Source organism: Trichechus manatus, unplaced genomic scaffold (genome assembly GCF_000243295.1).
Source record: "Trichechus manatus latirostris isolate Lorelei unplaced genomic scaffold, TriManLat1.0 scaffold00219, whole genome shotgun sequence".
NCBI classification, from domain to species: Eukaryota; Metazoa; Chordata; class Mammalia; order Sirenia; family Trichechidae; genus Trichechus; species Trichechus manatus.
In genome coordinates, this window is record NW_004444155.1 from 451,490 (window position 1) to 471,497 (window position 20,008).

The 20,008-nt window shown below is 39.4% G+C and overlaps 1 protein-coding gene across 1 annotated transcript in view; it reads left to right on the forward strand.

Annotated features, from left to right (window-relative positions):
• The window catches only part of MERTK (MER proto-oncogene, tyrosine kinase), a 175,824-nt gene that overhangs the window by 82,863 nt on the left and 72,953 nt on the right, over positions 1-20,008 (forward strand). Inside the window, exon 7 of the mRNA XM_004388851.3 lies at positions 18,023-18,206. Coding sequence (XP_004388908.2) covers positions 18,023-18,206 — 184 coding nt within the window. The remainder of the gene's footprint in view (positions 1-18,022; positions 18,207-20,008) is intronic.

The window sequence follows — 20,008 nt, forward strand, 5'->3', positions numbered from 1 at the left end:
AAAAGCCCTGGCCTGGATGGTTTCACTGGAGAATTCTACCAAACTTTCAGAGAAGAGTTAACACCACTACTACTAAAGGTATTTCAGAGCATAGAAAAGATGGAATACTCCCAAACTCATTCTATGAAGCTGGCGTAACCCTGATACCAAATTCAGGTAAAGACACCACAAAAAAAGAAAATTACAGACCAATATCCCTCATGAACATTGATGCAAAACTCCTCCACAAAATTCTAGCCAATAGAATTCAGTAACATATCAAAAAAATAATTTACCATGATCAAGTGTATTTATCCCAGGTATGCAGGGATGGTTCAACATTAGAAAAACAATCAATGTAATCCATCACATTAATAAACAAAAGACAAAAACCACATGATCTTATCAGTAGATGCAGAAAATGCATTTGACAAAGTCCAGCACACATTCATGATAAAAACTCTCCAGAAAATAAGAAGGGAAATTCCTCAAAATAATGAAGGGCATTTATACAAAGCCAATAGCCAACATCATCGTAAATGGAGAGAGTCTGAAAGCAGTCCCCTTGAGAACAGGAACCAAACAAGGATGCCCTTTATCCTCACTCTTATTCAGTATTGTGCTGGAGGTCCTAGCCAGAGCAATTAGGCTAGAAAAAGAAATAAAGGGCATCCACATTGGTGGGGAAGAAGTCTGAGTATCTCTATTTGCAGATTATATGATCTTATACACAGAAAACCCCAAAGAATCTATAAGAAAACTACTGGAACTAAGAGAAGATTTCAGCAATGTATCAGAATACAAGATAAATATAAAAAAATCAGTTAGGTTCCTCTACACCAACAAAGAGAACTTCCAAGAGGAAATCACCAAATCAATACCATTTACAATAGCCCCCAAGAAGATAAAATACTTAGGAATAAATATAAGCAGAGACCTAAAAGACCTATGCAATGAAAACTACAAGACACTACTGCAAGAAACCAAAAGAGACCTACATAAGTGTAAAAACATAACTTGCTCATGGGTAGGAAGACTCAACATTGTGAAAATGTCAATTCTACCTAAAGCGATCTACAGATAGAATGCAATCCCGATCCAAATTCCAACGGCATTTTTTAAGGAGATGGAGAAACAAATCACCAACTTCACGTGGAAAGGGAAGAGGTCCTGGATAAGTGAAGAATTACTGAAGAAGAAGAACAAAGTGGGAGGCCTTACACTACCTGATTTTAGAGCCTATTTTACTGCCACAGTAGTCAAAATAGTCTGATATTGGTACAACAACAGATACATAGAGCAATGGAACAGAATTGAGAATCCAGACAAATACATCCACCTATTAGCAGCTGATATTTGACAAAGGCCCAATGTCCGTTAAATGGGGAAAAGACAGTCTCTTTAACAAATGGTGCTGGCATAACTGAATATCCATCTGCAAAAAACTGAAACAAGACCCATACCTCACACCATACACAAAAACTAACACAAAATGGATCAAAGACCTAAATATAAAATTGAAAACGATAAAGATCATTGAAAAAAAATAGGGACAATGCCAGGAGCCCTAATACATGGCATAAACACAATACGAACCATATGTAACAATGCACAAATACCAGAAGAGAAACTAGTTAACTGGGAGCTCCTAAAAATCAAACACTTATGCCCTTCAAAAGATTTCACCAAAAAGAGTCAAAAGACAACATACAGACTGGAAAAAAAATTTTGGCTATGACAAATCCGATCAGCATCTAATCTCTAAAACCTAGAAGATACTGCAAAACCTGAACAACAAAAAGACAAATAACCCACTTAAAAAAAGGGCAAAGGATACAAACAGGCACTTTGCCAAAGAAGACATTCAGGCGGCTAACACACCCATGAAAAAATGCTTACGATCATTAGCCATTAGAGAAATGCAGATCAACTGCAATGAGATACCATCTCACCCCAACAAGGCTAGCATTAATCCAAAAAACACAAAATAATAAATGCTGGAGAGGTTGTGGAGAGTCTGGACCACTTATACAGTGTTGGTGGGAAAGTCAAATGGTACAACCACTTTGGAAATCGATTTGGTGCTTCCTTAAAATGCTAGAAATAGAAGTACCATATGATCCAGCAATCCCTCTCCTTGAAATATATCCTACAGAAATAAGAGCCGGCACACAAATAGATATATGCACACCCATGTTCATTGCAGCACTGTTCACAATAGCAAAACATGGACTTAACCTGGGTGCCCATCAAAGGACTAATGGATAAACAAATTATGGTATATTTACACAATGGAATACTACACAACGATAAAGAACAATAATGAAGCCATGAAACATAACATGGAGGAATCTTAAAGGCATTATGCTGAGTGAATTTAGTCAGTCACAAAAGAACAAATAGTTTGTAAGACCACTATTATAAGAACTCAAGAAAAGGTTTAAATACAGAAGAAAAAATTATTTGATGGTTACGAAGGTGGAAAGGGAGGGAGAGGGTTATTCACTAACTAAATAGTAGACAAAAATTATCTTAAGCGAAGGACAGCACACACTACAGGGGAAGTCAGCACAACTGGACTAAACCAAAGCTAAGAAGTTTCCTGAATACAACCAAACACTTCGAGGGACAGAGTAGCAGAGGTGGGAGCCTGGGGACCGTGCTTTCAGGGGACATCTAGGTTAATTGGCATAAGAAAGTTTATTAAGAAAATATTCTGCATTCTACTTTGGTGAGTGTTGTCTGGGGTCTTAAAAGCTAGTAAGTGGCCATCTAAGATACATCAATTTGTTCCAGCCCACCTGGAGTAAAGGAGAATGTAGAACGCCAAAGTCCCAAGGAAAATATTAGCCCAAGAGACAGAAAGGGCCACAGAAACCAGAGACTTCAGCCTGAGACCAGAAGAACTAGATGGTGCCTCTCTTCCACCAATAACTCCCCTGACAGGGAACACAGCAGAGAGTCACTGATGGAGCAGGAGAAAGGTGGGGTGCAGAACTCAAATTCTAGTAAAAAGACCAGACTTAATGGTTTGACCGAGACTTGAGGAACCCCAGAAAGCACGGCCCCCGGACTCTCTGTCAACCCAGAGCTAAAACCATTCCCGAGGCCAACTTTTCAGACAAGGATTAGAGTGCACTATGGGACATAAAATGATACTTGTGAAGAGTGTGCTTCTTAGCCTACATACATACATGAGACTAAATGGGCAGCTCCTGTCCATAGGTGAGATGAGAAGGCAGAGAGGGTCAGGAGCTGGTTGAATGGATACAGGAAATCAGGGATGGAAAGGAGGAGTGTGCTGTCACACTATAGGGAGAGCAATTAGGGTCACATAATGATATGTATAAATTTTTGTATGAGTGACTCACTTGAATAGTAAACTTTCACTTAAAGTACAATAAAGTTTTTAAAAAAAAAGGAAAAATATTTCCAACAACAACAACAAAAAGAAATCAATCCACGTACTGTGTTGGAGCTAATTTGCTGCAAAAGATTTCTTTAAATATTTCAAAAGCAGAGATGTCACTTTGATGACTAATGTGCACCTGACAGCAGCTATCGTCTTTTCAGTTGCCTCTTGTGTATGCAAAACCTGGACAATGAAAAAGAAAGATAGAAGACGAATGTATACATTCTAAGTGTTGTGTTGGCAAAGGATATTGACTATCTCGTGGACTTCCTGAAGAGCTAACAAATCAGTGTTACATGAAAATATAACCAGAATGCTCCTTAGAAGCAAGGATGGCGAGTCTTCAGATAACATACTTTGTACATGTCGTCAGAAACACCAATTGCTAGAAAAGGTCATCATATTTTGTAAAGTAGTGGGTCACTGAAAATGGAGGAATCCCTCCATGAGATGGATTGACACAATAGCCACAACGATGGACTCAGACATCAACGATCATGAAGATGGCACAGGACCAGGCAACTTTTCCTTCTCTTACACATAAGGTCACCATGAGTCAGAGCCAGTGCAGTGGCAACTAACAATAAAAACAACAATGACTAATGATGTTAGCATTGTTTCATGTGCTTGTTCATTTGTATATCTTCTTTGGAAAAATATGTGTTCAATTTCTTTGCCCATTTTTTAATTGGAGTGTTTGTCTTCTTACTGTTGAGTTGTAAGCGTTCTTTGTTTTTGAGATATATGATTTTCTAATATTTTCTCCCGTTCTCGCATATTGATAGTATCCTTTGACACGCAATTTTTAATTTTGATGAAGTATGTGTGTATTTTGTAGATGCCCTGTTTTGGTTGAGGACATTGCCTTCTTGGCAGGGAAACTTCTAGTTTGTTGAGTGTTTTTATCATGAAATTGTGTTAGATTTTGTCAAATGCTTTTTCCACGTCTATTGAAATGATCTTGTGGTTTTTTTTTAATTGTGGTTTTTCCTTTATTAATATGGTATATTCCATTTACCAGTTTTTGTACATTGAATCTTGTATTCCTGGGTCATGATATATAATTCTTTTTATATGCTGCTGGATTTGGTTTGCTAGTATGTTGTTGAGGATATTTTTACTTCTATGCTGATAAGGGATATCGATCTTTAGTTCTTGTCTAATGATGTCTTTATTTGGTTTTGGTATTAGGGTAATATTGGGCTCATAAAATGAGTTAGGAATTATTCCCTCATCTTCTATTTTTTGTGTGCATGTGTGTGTGTGTATGTGTGTGAAGGGTTAGCGTTAATTCTTGTTTAAATGTTGGGTTGAACTCACCAGTGAATCCGTTTGATCCTGTGTTTCTTTGTGGGAGTTTTTGATTATGAACTCATTCTCTATACCTGATGTATTAGCTTCCTATGCCTACCATAACAATATATCACAATGTGAGTGGTTTTAAAGAACTTACTTATTGTCTCATAGCATTGGAGGTTAGTAGTCCAAATTCGGGATGTCAGCAGGGCCATGTTCTCTTGAAAGGCTCAAGGAGAAGATCCTTCCTTATCTCTCCTGGCTTCTGGTAGTCCTGGAAGTTCCTTGTTTTTCAGCTGCAGTGTAACTGTTGTCATATGACCGTCTTTCCTCTGTGTCTCTTCTCTTTCATAAGGACACCACTCAGATGGGATTACGACCTACCCTACTCTGGTGAGACCTCATTTTAACTTAACTGATAAATAACTGATAACATCTTCAAAGACCCTATTTCCAAACAAGTTCATGTTTATGGGTACTAGTTGTTAAGGCTTTAACATATCTTTTGGGAGGGGACAATTTAGTCCATGACATCTGGTATAGATCTGTTCAGATTTTTTATTTCTTCTTGAGTCCATTTGGTAGTTTGTATGTTTCTAGAAATTTGTTCACTTCTTCTAAGGTATTTATCTAATTTGTTGATATAAAATTGTTCATAGAATTCCATTATAATGTTTTTTATCTTTTTAAGATTGATAATAATGTCCCTCTTTCAATTCTGATTTTAGTAATTTGACACTTCTATCTTTTTTTTTGGTCAATCTCGCTAAACTTTTGTCAATTTTATTTATCTTTTCAAAGAAGCAACCTTTGGTTCATTGATTTTCTTTATTGTTTTTCTATTTTTTATTCATTTCTGCTCTAATCTTTATTATTTCCTTTATTCTACTTGCTTTGGGTTTAACTGGCTCTTTGTTTCTAATTACTTAAGGTAGAAGGCTAGGTTATTGATTGGAGATGTCTTCTTTTTTAATATTGGCATTTTACAGCTATACATTTCCCTCTAAGCACTGCTTTAGCTGCATTCCAAAGGTTTTGATTCACTTCAAATGTTTTCTCATTTTCTTTCTTATTTCTTCTTTGACCCATTGGAGTGTGTTGTTTAATTTCCACATACTTGTGAGTTTCTAAAGTATTCTTCTGTTGGGTTGATTTCTAATTGTCTTCTATTGTGGCTAGAATAAAGGAGTCCTGGTGGTGCAGTGATTAAGTGCTTGGCTGCTAACCAAAGGGTTGTCAGTTTGAACCTGCCAGCTGCTCTGCGGGAGAAAGATGTGGCAGTTTGCTTCTATAGAGATTTACAGCCGTGGAAAACCTATGGGACAGTTCTACTCTTCCTATAGGGCTGCTATGGATTGGAATCAACTCAATGGGTTGGGGTTTTTTTTTTAAAGTGGTTGGAGAACATACTTAGTATAATTTCAATCCTTTTAAATTTATTAAGGCTTGTTTTATGGCTCAACATATGGTCTGTTCTAGAGAATGTTCCAGATGTACTTAAGAGGTGAAGCATTCTACGTATGTCTGTTAGGTGTAGTTGGTTTATAATTGTGATCGTTAGGGTTGTGTGTTAACTCAGCTAGGCCATGATTCCCGGTATTGTGTGATTGTCCACCATTTTGTCATCTGATGTGATCTTCCTATGTGTTGTAAATCTTACCTATACGATATTAATGAGGCAGGATTAGAGGCACTTATGTTAATGAGGCAGGACTCAATCTACAAGATTAGGTTGTGTTTTAAGTCAATCTCTTTTGAGATAGAGAGAAGTGAACAGAGAGACAGGGGGACCTCATACCATCAAGAAAGCAGTGGCAGGAGAAGAGTGCGTCTTTTGGACATGGGGTCCCTGTGCTGAGAAGTGTAAGCTGTTTTGAAATGGTGAATGGATAGAGGCTGGAAGAGTTTTAAAGTGCCTAATAATAAAAGCCTAGATTGCCTTGAAGAGACTGTTGGTGGAATTATGAACATCAGAGACAATTCTGGTGAGGACTAAGAAAGAAGTGAGGAGGGCTCTTCCACTGGAGTTGGCACAGACAGCAAGAAGCAGCAGCAGAAACAGGAGACCAGCATGAGACAGGGCTGGAGCCGACCCACGGACCAAGAGAGATGAGTGCCTTTGCTCAGGAGGCTTCCTGCAAAGTGAGGTGCCTCTGAGCACTTATTGGTGGAGCTAGGCTTGCCGACCCATGGAGCAAGAGAGCTGAGTGCCTTCCAGCTGAAGTTTATTGGCCGAGTGGCATGCCTCCCGGCACTTATTGGTGTCGCTAAAGAGCTTTGGAACACTTTTCCCAGCAGTGCATATGCGGGTGACAAGGCCTGAAGGGCCCAGAGTCCAAGAAACAAGGAAGCAGAAACTGAAGAGACAAGGAACACAGGAAGCAGAGCAGCCTCAGTCTCAAAGGGTGAAACCATGGCCTCTGGGGTTTCAAATAATGGGGCCGTAGCCTCCTAGGTTTCAGAGTCAGATCTTCACCAGCTCAGTTCTGGAGTGTGGGACTGCCTTTCATGAGTGCCAGCAGGATGGGGCAGATCCACTGTCCAAAGCTGAGGGGGTAGGGCTGCCATGCCCAAGGGGCAGAAGAATGGGGCTGCTGGGCCCGAGGGCATATGGTTGCCACTCAGATGGACAAGGAGAATGAGACCACCCAAATGCGAGGAAGCGTAGTTGCCCTTCTAGTGGGCCTGGAAGGTGGAACTGAAGCCCAGGGCCGAGGGGCCTCTACCCAGAATCCAGAGGATGTGGCTAACACCCAGAGTCTGGAGGGCAGGTCCATTGCCTAAATGGTCTCAGAGGACCATTTTTATGCCTTGAGGGCTAATGTAATGTGTTCTGCTGACTTGCTTGGTGCCCATTTTCCCTTCTTTCCCTCTCGATTTCTCCCATTTGTAATGGTAATGTCTAGCTTGTGCTGTTCCACCATTGTATTTTGGCAGCAGATAACTTATAGTCTAGATTTCAAAGATGAAGAGGAATTTTTTTCAATTTTGAACTTGGAGTTGATTTGAGACTTCTATTCTTATTTGATGGGGACCTCATACCACTAAGAAAGTAGTGCAAGGAGAAGAGTGTGTCCTTTGGACACAGGATCCCTGCACTAAGAAGCTCCTAATCCAGGGGAAGATTGATGACAAGGACCTTCCCCCAGAGCTGACAGAGAGAGAAAGCCTTCCCCTGGAGCTGATGCCCTGAATTTGGACTTCTAACCTACTAGAGTGTAAGAGAATAAATTCTGTTTGTTGAAGCCATCCACTTCTGGTATTTCTGTTATAGCAGCACTAAGATAACCAAGACAATAGTATTATTCATACCTTCCATTTCCTTGTTAATATTCTTGACTAGCTGTTCTATCCATTATAGAAAGTAGGAAGTTGAACTCTCCAAATATTATTATTGTTTATTTCTATGTTCGGTTCTGTCAGTTTTTGCTTCTTATATTTTAATGCTCTGCTGTTAGTTGGAACCAGGCATATCTTACATTTGTATCAGCATGTATCCCTGGAAGTGGACATTTATATGTATATAACACAATTGAAGCATGGACCGGCACTATTTAAAACCATTACCAAATTACTGAGCTGTTTAGGGAATCTAAGGGGACTGAGTACTGCCCCTGCCTTGAGAGAGTGGGGTTTTAGGGTTGATATAATGTGGAATGGGGTGGTTGGAGGGTCTGAAAATACCAGGCCACCCATAAGGGTGGAAGATGACTACACACAAGTTTCACCTGCCCTCTCTTTTTGCCTTGGCCGTGGGTGGCCTTGGCGCATGTGAAAATCATACAAAAACAGGCAAATTGCAGGCTTCTCTTGCCCTCTGTGGATCCTGTGGTGTTGGATGGAACTTTTCTCCCTTTGCCCCACCAACTAGCTCAGCCTCCCTTCACCCATTCTCCTTTCCATCCCTGGTAGGGTTGCCAAATTCATCAAATAAGAATATAGGCCTATTAACCCATTTAACCATTGCTTCCCATCGACTCCAACTCATAGCGACCCTATAGGACAGAGTAGAACTGACACACAGGGTTTCCAAGGCTGTAAATCTTTACGGAATCAGACTGCCACATCTTTCTCCTGCAAAGCATCTGGTAGGTTCAAACCATAGACTTTTCAGGTAGCAGCTGAGCATTTAACCACTGCACCACTAGGGCTCCTTGAATACAGGCTACCCATTTAAGCAAGTATTTTGTAACATACCTGTACTAAAAAATTATTTGCTGTTTATCTGAAGTTCAAATTGAACTGGATATATTTTGTTTCTCCAGCAATCTTAGCTGTGTAGTCAGGACTGACTCTAGAAGTTATACTTTTATATTCTGTTGATTTACAGTGCATTGCCATTCCTGAAGGGACCAAGTATGGATTTGTCGCAGGTTCCCAGTTCATTACAGTTTTAAACTCTGACTTGGTAACGAATGAATGCTTTGGACAAGATTCAGATCCACGCACTGGCAGGACACACCCTCTTGCTTCCTTTGGTCCTGACGTTATTTCCTTTCTTTACCCATTTTTGGGCTACATACTTCATTTCTATTTTTAACTCCCCCACGTACTTCTTACCATTTTATGCCGTTTTCTCTTAGGACTCACTGAGAACTGTTATAGAAACCCTGTCTTCTTCCAGGAACATGCTCTCGAAGAGTGTTCCCATGCCTGGAAATGCACCATACATGATTCCGGAAATGGGGTGGAGGTGGAGAGCCAAAGATTTCCTCAGGCTTAGTTTTAGTGGTTGGTCACCAGGAAGTAGGTGCAAACTCTAAAGTGCAAAAAAACAAAAAGGAATTTCTGCCAAGAACCACCTCTGAGATAAAGCACATGGTTTCTGATGTCTCCTTCTGGAACCCCTCAGGCAAACTGGTGCCTTCCTGCCACCCAGCGAGGTCTGCCAGGTCTGAGTCAGAGGTGACACTTGGCCCCCAACGCTACCCTCGTGGTATCCAGTAGGAAATTTGGAACCAAAGTGTCTATTTGTGGTTCCTTGGCCTAGATTTCAAACATACATATTCTGAAATAATAGCGTTGTGTATCCACACCCGTAATTGCGAGCCTGTTATTAACTGGAATGTTTTGTGGATTTAAGATTTTTTTCTTCCAAACTGCTTTTGGTTACTTCTGTTTTATCCAGTATGATCTTGTTCTTCTGATCACGTAAGTACGATATCTTGTAGAAATCTGGGGAAAAAAAAAAAAAACAACAACTTGTAGTTAAAAAAATAACTAGTCCATATCCCTGTTTCTAGAAGTTCAGTTTAGGGTCGGATTTTTTCTGCGAGTCTCCCTCTCTAGCCTGTGCATACAGAGGAGATTTGGAGAGGATATCGAGTAGAGACTGGTGGGATTTATGGAAGAAGAGATAAGGAAAAGAACACAGGGGAAAGAGTGAATATGTTTAAAGGAGATTTGGAGAAAAGTTTGCTGGATGAGGTGCAAATGATTCTTTGTCTCCCCACCAAAAAATGTCATAAAATCTACATTATCTGCATATGCTTTTGGAATTGGATTTATATTGGGGGTGGAGAGAATAAAAGACATACTAAAGCTAGCCTTAAGACAAGAGCAGGGTTCCTCAAGTTACAAAATGAAAAGAACAGAGTTTTTTGTTTTTGTATTTTTTAATCCAATATCCCATCTTCTAGAGCAAGGATTGGCCAACCTTTTCTTTAAAGGTCCAGGTAGTAAATATTTTAGGCTTTCCTAGCCATATATGGTGTCTGTTGTCTCTTGTTGCGTATTCTTCTTCATTATATTTTACAGCCCTTTAAAAATTTGGAAACCATTTTTAGCTCGGGCAGTTGAGAAACAGGCCACGGTTTGCCAACTCCTGATCCGGAGGTAACTCATTTTAACATTTTGGAACAGAACCTTTCTGTATTTTTTTCGATTCATTTATGATTTTTTGTATAGTTTAAATTTTTTACAGAATTTTTAGTTATACTAAACATACTGTTAAGTAACCAGCTTTTTTTTAAAACATGGCACTCTATCTCCAGCATTTCCCATGTTACCGAATGTAACACATACTTTTTTGTGTTCATACGTTTGTAACACACACTTTAATGATTGCATGGTACGTAGTCCTAGGGCTCTACCAAGTATTCCCCTATTATTTTACTTCTAGGTTGTTTGCAGTTTTTCACTCCTAAAATTTGACACAAGTGAACAACTTGTACATCCAAATTTGGGAGCACCTCTAGTGACGATGAGGATGAGGATATGGAAAACTGGATTGCTCATACATTGCCAGTGGGAATGTATAATGGTATAGCCACTCTGAAAAACAGTTTGACATTTTCTTAAAAAGCTAAACATGCAACTACCACATGACCTAGTGATCACACTCTTGGGCAATTATACCAGAGAAAGAAAAACTACATTCACACAAAAACCTGTACACTAACGTTCACTGCAGCTTTACTTATAATAACCAAAAAATAGCAACAACCTAGATGTCTTTCAGAGAGTGAATGGATGAACAAACTATGGTAAATCCATACATTGTTGTCGTTAGGTACTGTTGAGTCGATTTTGACTCGTTGCAATACCATGTGACAGAATAGAACTGCCCCATAGGATTTCTAGGCTGTAATCTTTTTTTTTTTTCCTGTAAAAATTCCAAACCACCCCCCCCCCCCCAAAAAAAAAAACCAAACCCATTGCCGTCAAATTGACTCCAACCCATAGCACAACCCTACAGCCTTGGAAACCGTATGGGGCAGTTGTGCCCTGTCCACAGGTTCGCCATGAACCAGAATTGACGCGGCAGTCACGGGCCACTGGTTTAGCCACACTGAGTCAGTGAACACCATGAAGTTTATTTTCAAGGGAAATGTGTTTTCACTTTTTTTGATGCCTAGAGAAGTTATTTTTATTTTGTCGTTTTTGTTTTAATACCTGCTTTGTACACTCATTAACATCCACAGATTGATGATCCCATATAATAATCCCAAGGAGTAAAGCCAAATTTTATAAACAAAACTGAGATTCTGAGAGGATTGGTGACTTGCAGTGTGTATTTTTTTCCTTCTGTGAATTCTTTCTTTTTTGTTTTTTAGGATTTTTTTTATTGTGCTTTAGGTGAAAGTTTACAGATAAGTTAATTTCTCATTCAAAAATTTATACGCATATTGTTTTGTAACATTAGTTGCAATCGCCACAATGTAACAGCACACGTCCCCTTTCCACCCCGGGTTTCCTGTGTCCATTCGACCAGTTCCTGGCCCTTCCTGCCTTCTCATCCTGCTTTTGGACAGGAGCTGCCCATTTGGTCTTGTATATCTGATTGAACTAAGAAGCACATTTCTCACATGTATTATTTTTTGTTTTATAGTCCTGTCTAATCCTTGTCTGAAGAGCAGGCTTCAGGAGTGGTTTCAGTTCTGGGTTAGCAGAGTGTTTAGGGGTCATAGTTTAGGGAGTTCTCCAGTCTCTGTCAGGCCATTAAGTGTGGTCTTTTTCTGTGAATTTGAATTCTGTTCTACATTTTTCTCCTGCTCTCTCCATAGGCTGTAGTCTTTACAGGTCTTTCTTTCTCTTGTAGAGCCATTGGGTGGGTTCGAACTGCTATGGAATATTACTCAGCAACACAAAGGAATGAACTATTGATGATACATGTAACAATTTAGATGGACCTCAAGGGAATTATGCTGACTGAAAAAAGCCAGTCCCCAAAGGTTATATAGTGTATGATTCCATTTATATAATGTTCTCAAAATGACAAAATTATAGAGAAAGAAAACAGATTAGTGATTGCCACGGGTTCAGTAGGGGAGGCGGGGAGGCAGGTGGGTGTGACTATACAGGAGTAGCATGAGGGCCATCTTTGTGATAATGGAACAGTTCTGTATCTTTTTTAAGAAACCAAAGGAGGAAAGAGTTAAGGTTAACTGTATCAAGTACCTGCAGAGTCAATAAGATGAAGCCCAGTTTTTTTCTCCCCCTCTAACTCCCCATTCCTCCCTTCCCCCAGACCCTGGTAACCACTAATCTATTGTCTTGATTAATTTGCGTATTCCAGGTATTTCATACATAGGGACAGTGGTGGTTGAATGCTAGAATTCTTGCCATCCTTTGGGAGACCTGGATTTGATTCCCGGCCAATGCCCCTCATGCACAGCCACCACCTGTCTGTCACTGGAGGCTTGCGTGTTGTTATGATGCTGAACAGGTTTCAGCAGAGCTTCCAGACTACAATGGACTAGGAGTAAAGGCCAATCGAATCAGCCAGTGAAAACCCTATGGATCACAGTGGCCTAAACCACAACCAATTATGGGGATGGCACAGGACTGGGTAGCATTTTGTTCTATTGTGCATGCGTTTGCTGTGAATCATAGGCCAACTCTGCAGGAGCTAACAACAAGATATTTCATATAAGTAGGATCAAACAATATTTGTTCTTTTCTGTCTTATTTCTTTTAACATGTTTTCAAGGTTCATCCATGTGGTGGCATGTATCAGAACTTCATTTCTATTTTTGGCTGAGTAATATTCATTATGTACCACATTTAGTTTATGCATTCATCTAGTTGTTTCCACTCAGTTATATATCTTGATTGTGGAGGTGGTTACATAAAGCTACACATGTGATAACATTTCATAGAACTATATATACAAGTGAGTGCTTGTGAAATAATCTGAACAAATGTATGAAGTGTACTGATGTCAGTTTCCTAGTTTTGGTATCCTGTTGTAGTTATGAGAGATGTTACCATTGATGGAGGCTGAGTGAAAGGTGCATGAGACCCCTTGTGCTTTTTTTTTTTTTAAACATCTTGTGAACCTATAATTATTTCAAAATGAAAAGTTTTTAAAAATTCACATGAATGAACAACTATTACTTCCAAATTTGGAAACACCTCCAATTGTTTTTATAACAATCTATACTTGTAGAATTTCTGGGACCAGAATTTCTGTTTAAAGGATGTTATGTTGTTAAGTGCCATGGAGTTGGTTCCAACTCATAATGACCCTATGTACAACAGAACGAAACACTGCCGGGTCCTGCACCATTCTCACTATCGTTGTTATGCTTGAGCTTATTGTTGCAGCCATTGCGTCATTCCATCTCACTGAGGATCTTCCTCTTTTCCACTGAGCCTCCACTTTACCAAGCATGACGTCCTTCTCTAGGGACTGGTCCCTCCTAATAACATGTCCAAAGTACTTGAGACCAAGTCTCACCATCCTTGCTTCTAAGGAGCATTCTGGCTGTACTTCTTTGAAGAAAGATTTGTTCGTTCTTCTGGCTCCATGGTATGTTCGATATTCTTCACCAACACCATAATTCAAAGGTCTTTCTTATTCATTGTCCAGCATTCCAATGCGTACGCAGTGATTGAAAATATCATGGCTTGGGTCAGGCACATCTTAGTTCTCAAGGTGATATCTTTGCTTTTTAACACTTTAAAGAGGTCTTTTGCAGCAGATTTGCCCAGTGCAACGCGTCTTTTGATTTCTTGACTGCTGCTTCCGTGGGCGTTGATTGTGGATTCAAGTAAAATGAAATCCTTGACAATTTCAGTCTTTTCTCCGTTTGTCATGTTGCTTATTGGTCCAGTTGTGAGATTCTTGTTTTCTTTATGTTGATGTGTAATCCATACTGAAGGCTGTAGTCTTTGATCTTAATCAGTAAATACTTCAGGTCCTCTTCACTTTCAGCAAGCAAGGTTGTGTCATCTGCATATTGCAGGTAGTTAATGAGTCTTCCTCCAGTCCTGACACTGCGTTCTTCTTCTCAGATTATTTTCTCAGCATACAGATTGAATAAGTATGGTGAAAAGATACAACCCTGACACACACCTTTCTTGGTTTTAAACCACACAATATCCCCTTGTTCTGTTCAAATGACTGCCTTTCGGTCTATGTACAGATTCCGCATGAGCACAATTAGTGTTCTGGAATTCCCATTCTCTGCAGTGTTATCCGTAATTCGTTATGATCCACACAGTCTAATGCCTTTGCATAGTCAATGAAACAGGTAAGTATCTTTCTGGTATTCTTTGCTTTGAGCCAAGATCCATCTGACATCAGCAGTGGTATCCCTTGTTCCACATCCTCTTCTGAATCTGGCTTGATTTTCTGGCAGTTCCCTGCTGATGTACTGCTGTCACCATTTATGAATTATCTTCAGCATAATTTTACTCGTGTGTGATATTAGTGATATTTTTTGATAATTTCTGCATTCTGTCAGATCACCTTTCTTTGGAATGGGCACAAATATGGATCTCTTCCAGTCAGTTAGCCCAGGTAGCTGTCTTCCAAATTTCTTGGCGTAGATGAATGAATGCTTCCAGCATAGCATTGTTTGTTGAAACATCTCAATTGATATTCCATCAATTCCTGGAGACTTGTTGTTCGCCACTGCCTTCACTGCAGCTTGGACTTCTTCCTTTAATACCATTGATTCTTGATCATATGCTACTTCCTGAAATGGTTGAATGTTGACCAATTCTTTTTGGTACACTGACTGTGTGTATTCCTTCCACCTTCTTTTGATGCTTCCTGTGTTGTTCAGTATTTTGCCCATAGAATCCTTCAGTATTGCAACTTGAGGCCTGAATTTTTTCTCCAGTTCTTTAAGCTTGAGAAATTCTGAGCATGTTCTTCCCTTTTACTTTTCTAACTCCATATCTTTGCACATTTCATTATAATGCTTTACTTTGTCTTCTCGAGCCACACTTTGAAGTCTTTTGTTTGGCCCTTTCACTTCATCATTTCTTCTATTCACTTTAGCTACTCTACATTCAAGAGGAAGTTGTAAGAGTTCAAAGGATATGAGCATTTAAAAATAGATTTTAACTTTGCAAAACAATTTGGTACTTCCTTAAAAAGCTAGAAATAGGAGTACAAGATGATCCACCGATTCCACTCCGTGTAATGTATCCTAGAGAAATAAGCTGTCACATGAATAGACATATCAGATGCACACCCATGTTCACTGCAGCATTGTTCACAGTAGCAAAAAGATAGAAACAACCTAGATGTCTATCAACAGACGAATGAATAAACAAATTATGGTACATACAAACAATGGAATATTATGCAGTGATAAAGAACAATGATGAATCCTCAAAACATCTCACAACGTGGACGAATCTGGAGGGCATTATGCGGAGTGAAATTAGTCAGTCGCAAAAGGACAAATAAATTGTGTGAGACCACTATTGTAAGAACTCAAGAAGAGGTGGAAACACAGAAGAAAGCTTTCTTTGATGGTTATGAGGGTGGGGAGGGAGAGTGAGGGGAATTCACTAACTAGATAGTAGAAAAGAATCATCTTTGATGAAGGGAAGGGGAATATACAATGCAGGGAAAGACAGCACAACTGTAGCAGTGCAAAAGCTAAGAAGTTTCCTGAACACATCCAGACATTTTGAGGGACAGAGTAGCTGTGGCTGGCTCCTGGGAACCACAGTTTGGGGGGGACATCTAGGTCAACTGGTGTAACAAGGTTTATTAAGAATATGTTCTGCATCCCACTTTGGTGAATGGCGTCTGGGGTCTTAAAAGCTTGTGAGCAGCCATCTAAGATGCATAAATTGTTCGTAACCCACTTGGAGCAAAGGACAATGAAGAACACCAAAGACACAAGGAAAATATTAGCTCAAGATAACAAAAGGTCCACATAAACCAGAGAGTCCGTCAGCCTGAGATCAGAAGAGCTAGATGATGATACCTGGCTACCACCAATGACCCCCGTGACAGGGAACACAACAGAGAGTCCTGGACAGAGTGGGAGAAAAGTGTGGAGCAGAACTCAAATTCAGTAAAAAGACCAGACTTAATGGTCTGACAGAGACTGGAGGAACCCCAGAACCATGGCCCCTGGACACTCTGTTAACCCAGAAATAAAAGCATTCCCAAAGCCCACTCTTCAGAAAAAGATTAGACAGGCGTATAAAACAAAAAATAATACTTAGGAGGAATGTGCTTCTTAGTTCAGTCAGACACACGAGACCAAATGGGCGGCTCCTGTCCAGAGGCAGGATGAGAAGGCAGGAAAGGACAGGAACTGGTGGAATGAACACAAGAAACCTGGGGTGAAAAGGGAGAGTGTGCTGTCACATGTAGGGATTGCAACTAATGTCACATAACAATATCTATATAAATTTTTGTATGAGAAATTAACTTGAGCTGTGAACTTCCACCTAAAGCACAATAAAAAAAAAAAAAAAAGATTTCATCTTGCCATTCACATATGTTCCACCGTTTTTGCGGTTTTCCAGCTTGTATGAAGCTGCATTCCCTTCTCCCAGACTTGTGTATTTTAAATGTGAAAAATGCCGAGAACAATATTGAATATTTCAACGCTGACGTGGGGTGGGGGAGTGAAGTGGGGAGTGGCCCTGAACACCTCTTCATTGTTGAGTGTTTGTTAACAAATGCAGCATAGAGTCAGGCATATCCCAGACACAATGATTTTCTTAGGAAGGTTGGTGAAGACTAGGAACTACTTCATTGATGATCTAAAGTTTGCAAATAACCTGGTGTCTTCTAGGTATCCAGTACCATTTTCTTTCTGCAATCACAAAAAGATTTCATGTGAAGACATACTAATGATTATCTCACTGTGTCATCTAGAAACAGGTTAAAGTGTAATCATTTTATAGCTTGAGCAGTATCATTTAAAAAAAGGAAAAATACTAGTTTATAGTTATAGATACCTGCTTTATATGGAACACGGGAAAAAATCACCAGAGGGGCGAAACGTAAAGAGAAATGAACGGAAAACCTTACGTTAATGGCACAATGGAGCTTGCATTCCTGTCAGTCTGCGAAATCAGCCATGTGGGCTCCCAGTGCTTGGGTTGCAAGAGTTTCAGAGCCCAGCCAGATACTCAGCTCCAGCCTTCTCTGGGTGGGCTACAGGAGGCAGCAGGGTGATGTGGTTTGCCATGGACTGGGAGTTCTAAGCTTTGTATGCATTACCCGTTCAAGTCCTTGATTGTGCTACAAAACCTAGATTTATCACAGAAAACCATGTCATGTTGCAGATGCCTATCAGGAGAGAGGTCTGTGAAACAGGTCAAAGAAGAAAGCACACGTTGAGTGGATCTGAGAGAGGAGGGGCTACTTTGTCTTATTTTATAACGATAATAATTTGCTCTGATACCTGCTGCAGTAAGAACACTTACTTTAGGCATTTTCCTCAGGCCCTCAATTCTTGCTGAAGTAGTGTGAGTAACACAGTAATGCTGGTGGAAAAATTGTGTGTGCCTTCAGGTACATCCCCTCCGTCAAGAGGAAGAGCCTGTGTGTCCAATGCTTGCGTGCCCCATGTCTATCATTCCCAGCACCTTACTAATGCTTGTTTCACGTTTTTATTCTTCAATCAGGTCAAGGAAGTTGATCTGCCGAGTAATAGCTCACTCATGATTTTTAACACCTCTGCGTCACCACATCTGTATCAAATTGAGCAGCTGCAAGCCCTGGCTAATTACAGCATTGGCATTTCCTGCATGAACGAAGTAGGCTGGTCAGCAGTGAGCCCTTGGGTTCTGGCCAGCACGACTGAAGGAGGTATTTCTGAGTTCAGGATGAGTGTTGCCCTGATGTCATGACTCTTCCCAGTTGCCTGATTTAGAGTTTTGAACTTTGTTCTGTTTGGTCTTTGTCTCTGGAGGAGAGTGTTATTGAGGTGCCAATGAAAATGGGAAAGAGTGTATTTCCTTATACACTTTAAAAGGGTTTAGTGACAAATGTATACTTCCTGTGTATAGGTAATATTTTCTTTTACATAGGAAGATATTAATAGCAGCATGCTTTTTAAAGCATATATTCTTTTTAATTAAAATATATAAGAAGTTTTTACTCTTAGCATCAAACTCAAGAAAACTAATGAAGGTGAAGATGGCTAACCTTCACCAAACACCTGCTGTGTGCCAGGGACCATATTAGGTGCTTTACATGCATTATTTCATTATATTTTCACAGCAGCCCTGTGAAGTAGGTACTATTATCTCTCTAATCTTGCTCGAAACAAAAAATTTTTTTTGCACCTTTAACCTTTAAACAATTTTCTCTGAGTTGTTATTGATTTCTGAGATATTTCCTTTTCAAGATAATATTAAAATGGAAATTGCAGTTCTGTTCAATTTAAATATCACAGTTTCCATTATTTCCCAGTTTAGAGCTCTAGATTACTCAGAACCTCTTTCCCTTATTTCTATACGTGATTAGTGCTCTAATCTTAATATAGAGGATGGGGCAGATCTGGATCAGAACGTTGTAAAATAGTCTCTCTTCCCAAAATACAAACCTTTGAAAATTAATGCTGATATACTATGTTCTAATTTTTATTCAATTCAAAATACTTTCTAATTTCTATTTTGATTTTTTCCTTTGACCTATGAGTTATTTAAGTATATAACTTATTTTCCAAATATTTTGTAATTTTCTGGAGATCTTTGTATTATTTCTAATTTAATTCTTCTGGGTCAGAAAATATACTTTGTATAACTTAAATCCTTTTAAATTTACTGAGACTTGTTTTATGGCTCAAAATACGGTCTGCCTGGGAAAATGTTCTGTGTCCACTTGAAGAGATTGTGTGTTCTCTTAGTTCATGTTGGTTGATAGTGTTTTTCAAATCTGTACTTTTACTGATTTTATCTCTACTTGTTCTATTAATTACATAATGTAGAGCTAGGTGTTGAAATTTGCAGCTAAAATTTGGATTTACTTATTTCTATCTGAAGAGGACTTGAAGCACCTAGTGATGAAGATCAAAGACCACAGCCTTCAGTCTGGATTCCACCTCAACATAAAGAAAACAAAAATCATCACAACTGGACTAATAAGCAACATCATGATAAACAGAGAAAAGATGGATGTTGTCAAGAATTTCATTTTACTGGAATCCACAGTCAACAACCATGGAAGCAACAGTCAAGTAATCAAAAGATGCATTGCACTGGGCAAATCTGCTACAAAAGACCTTGTTAAAGTGTTGAAAAGCAAAGATGTCACCTTGAAGACTAAGGTGCACCTGACCCAAACCATGGTATTTTCAGTCTGCTCATATGCGTGTGAAAGCTGGAGGATGAATAAGGAAGACTGAAGAATAATTGATACCTTTGAATTGTGGTGTTGGACAAGAATATTGAGTATACCATGGACTACGAAAAGAATGAACAAATTTGTCTTGGAAGAAGTACAACCAGAATGCTCCTTAGAAGCAAAGATGGCAAGACTATATCTCACATACTTCGGACACATTATCAGGAGGGATGAGTTGCTGGAGAAGGACATCATGCTTGGTAAAGTAGAGGATTAGCGAAAAAGAAGAAGACCCTCAAGGAGATGGATTGACACAATAGCTG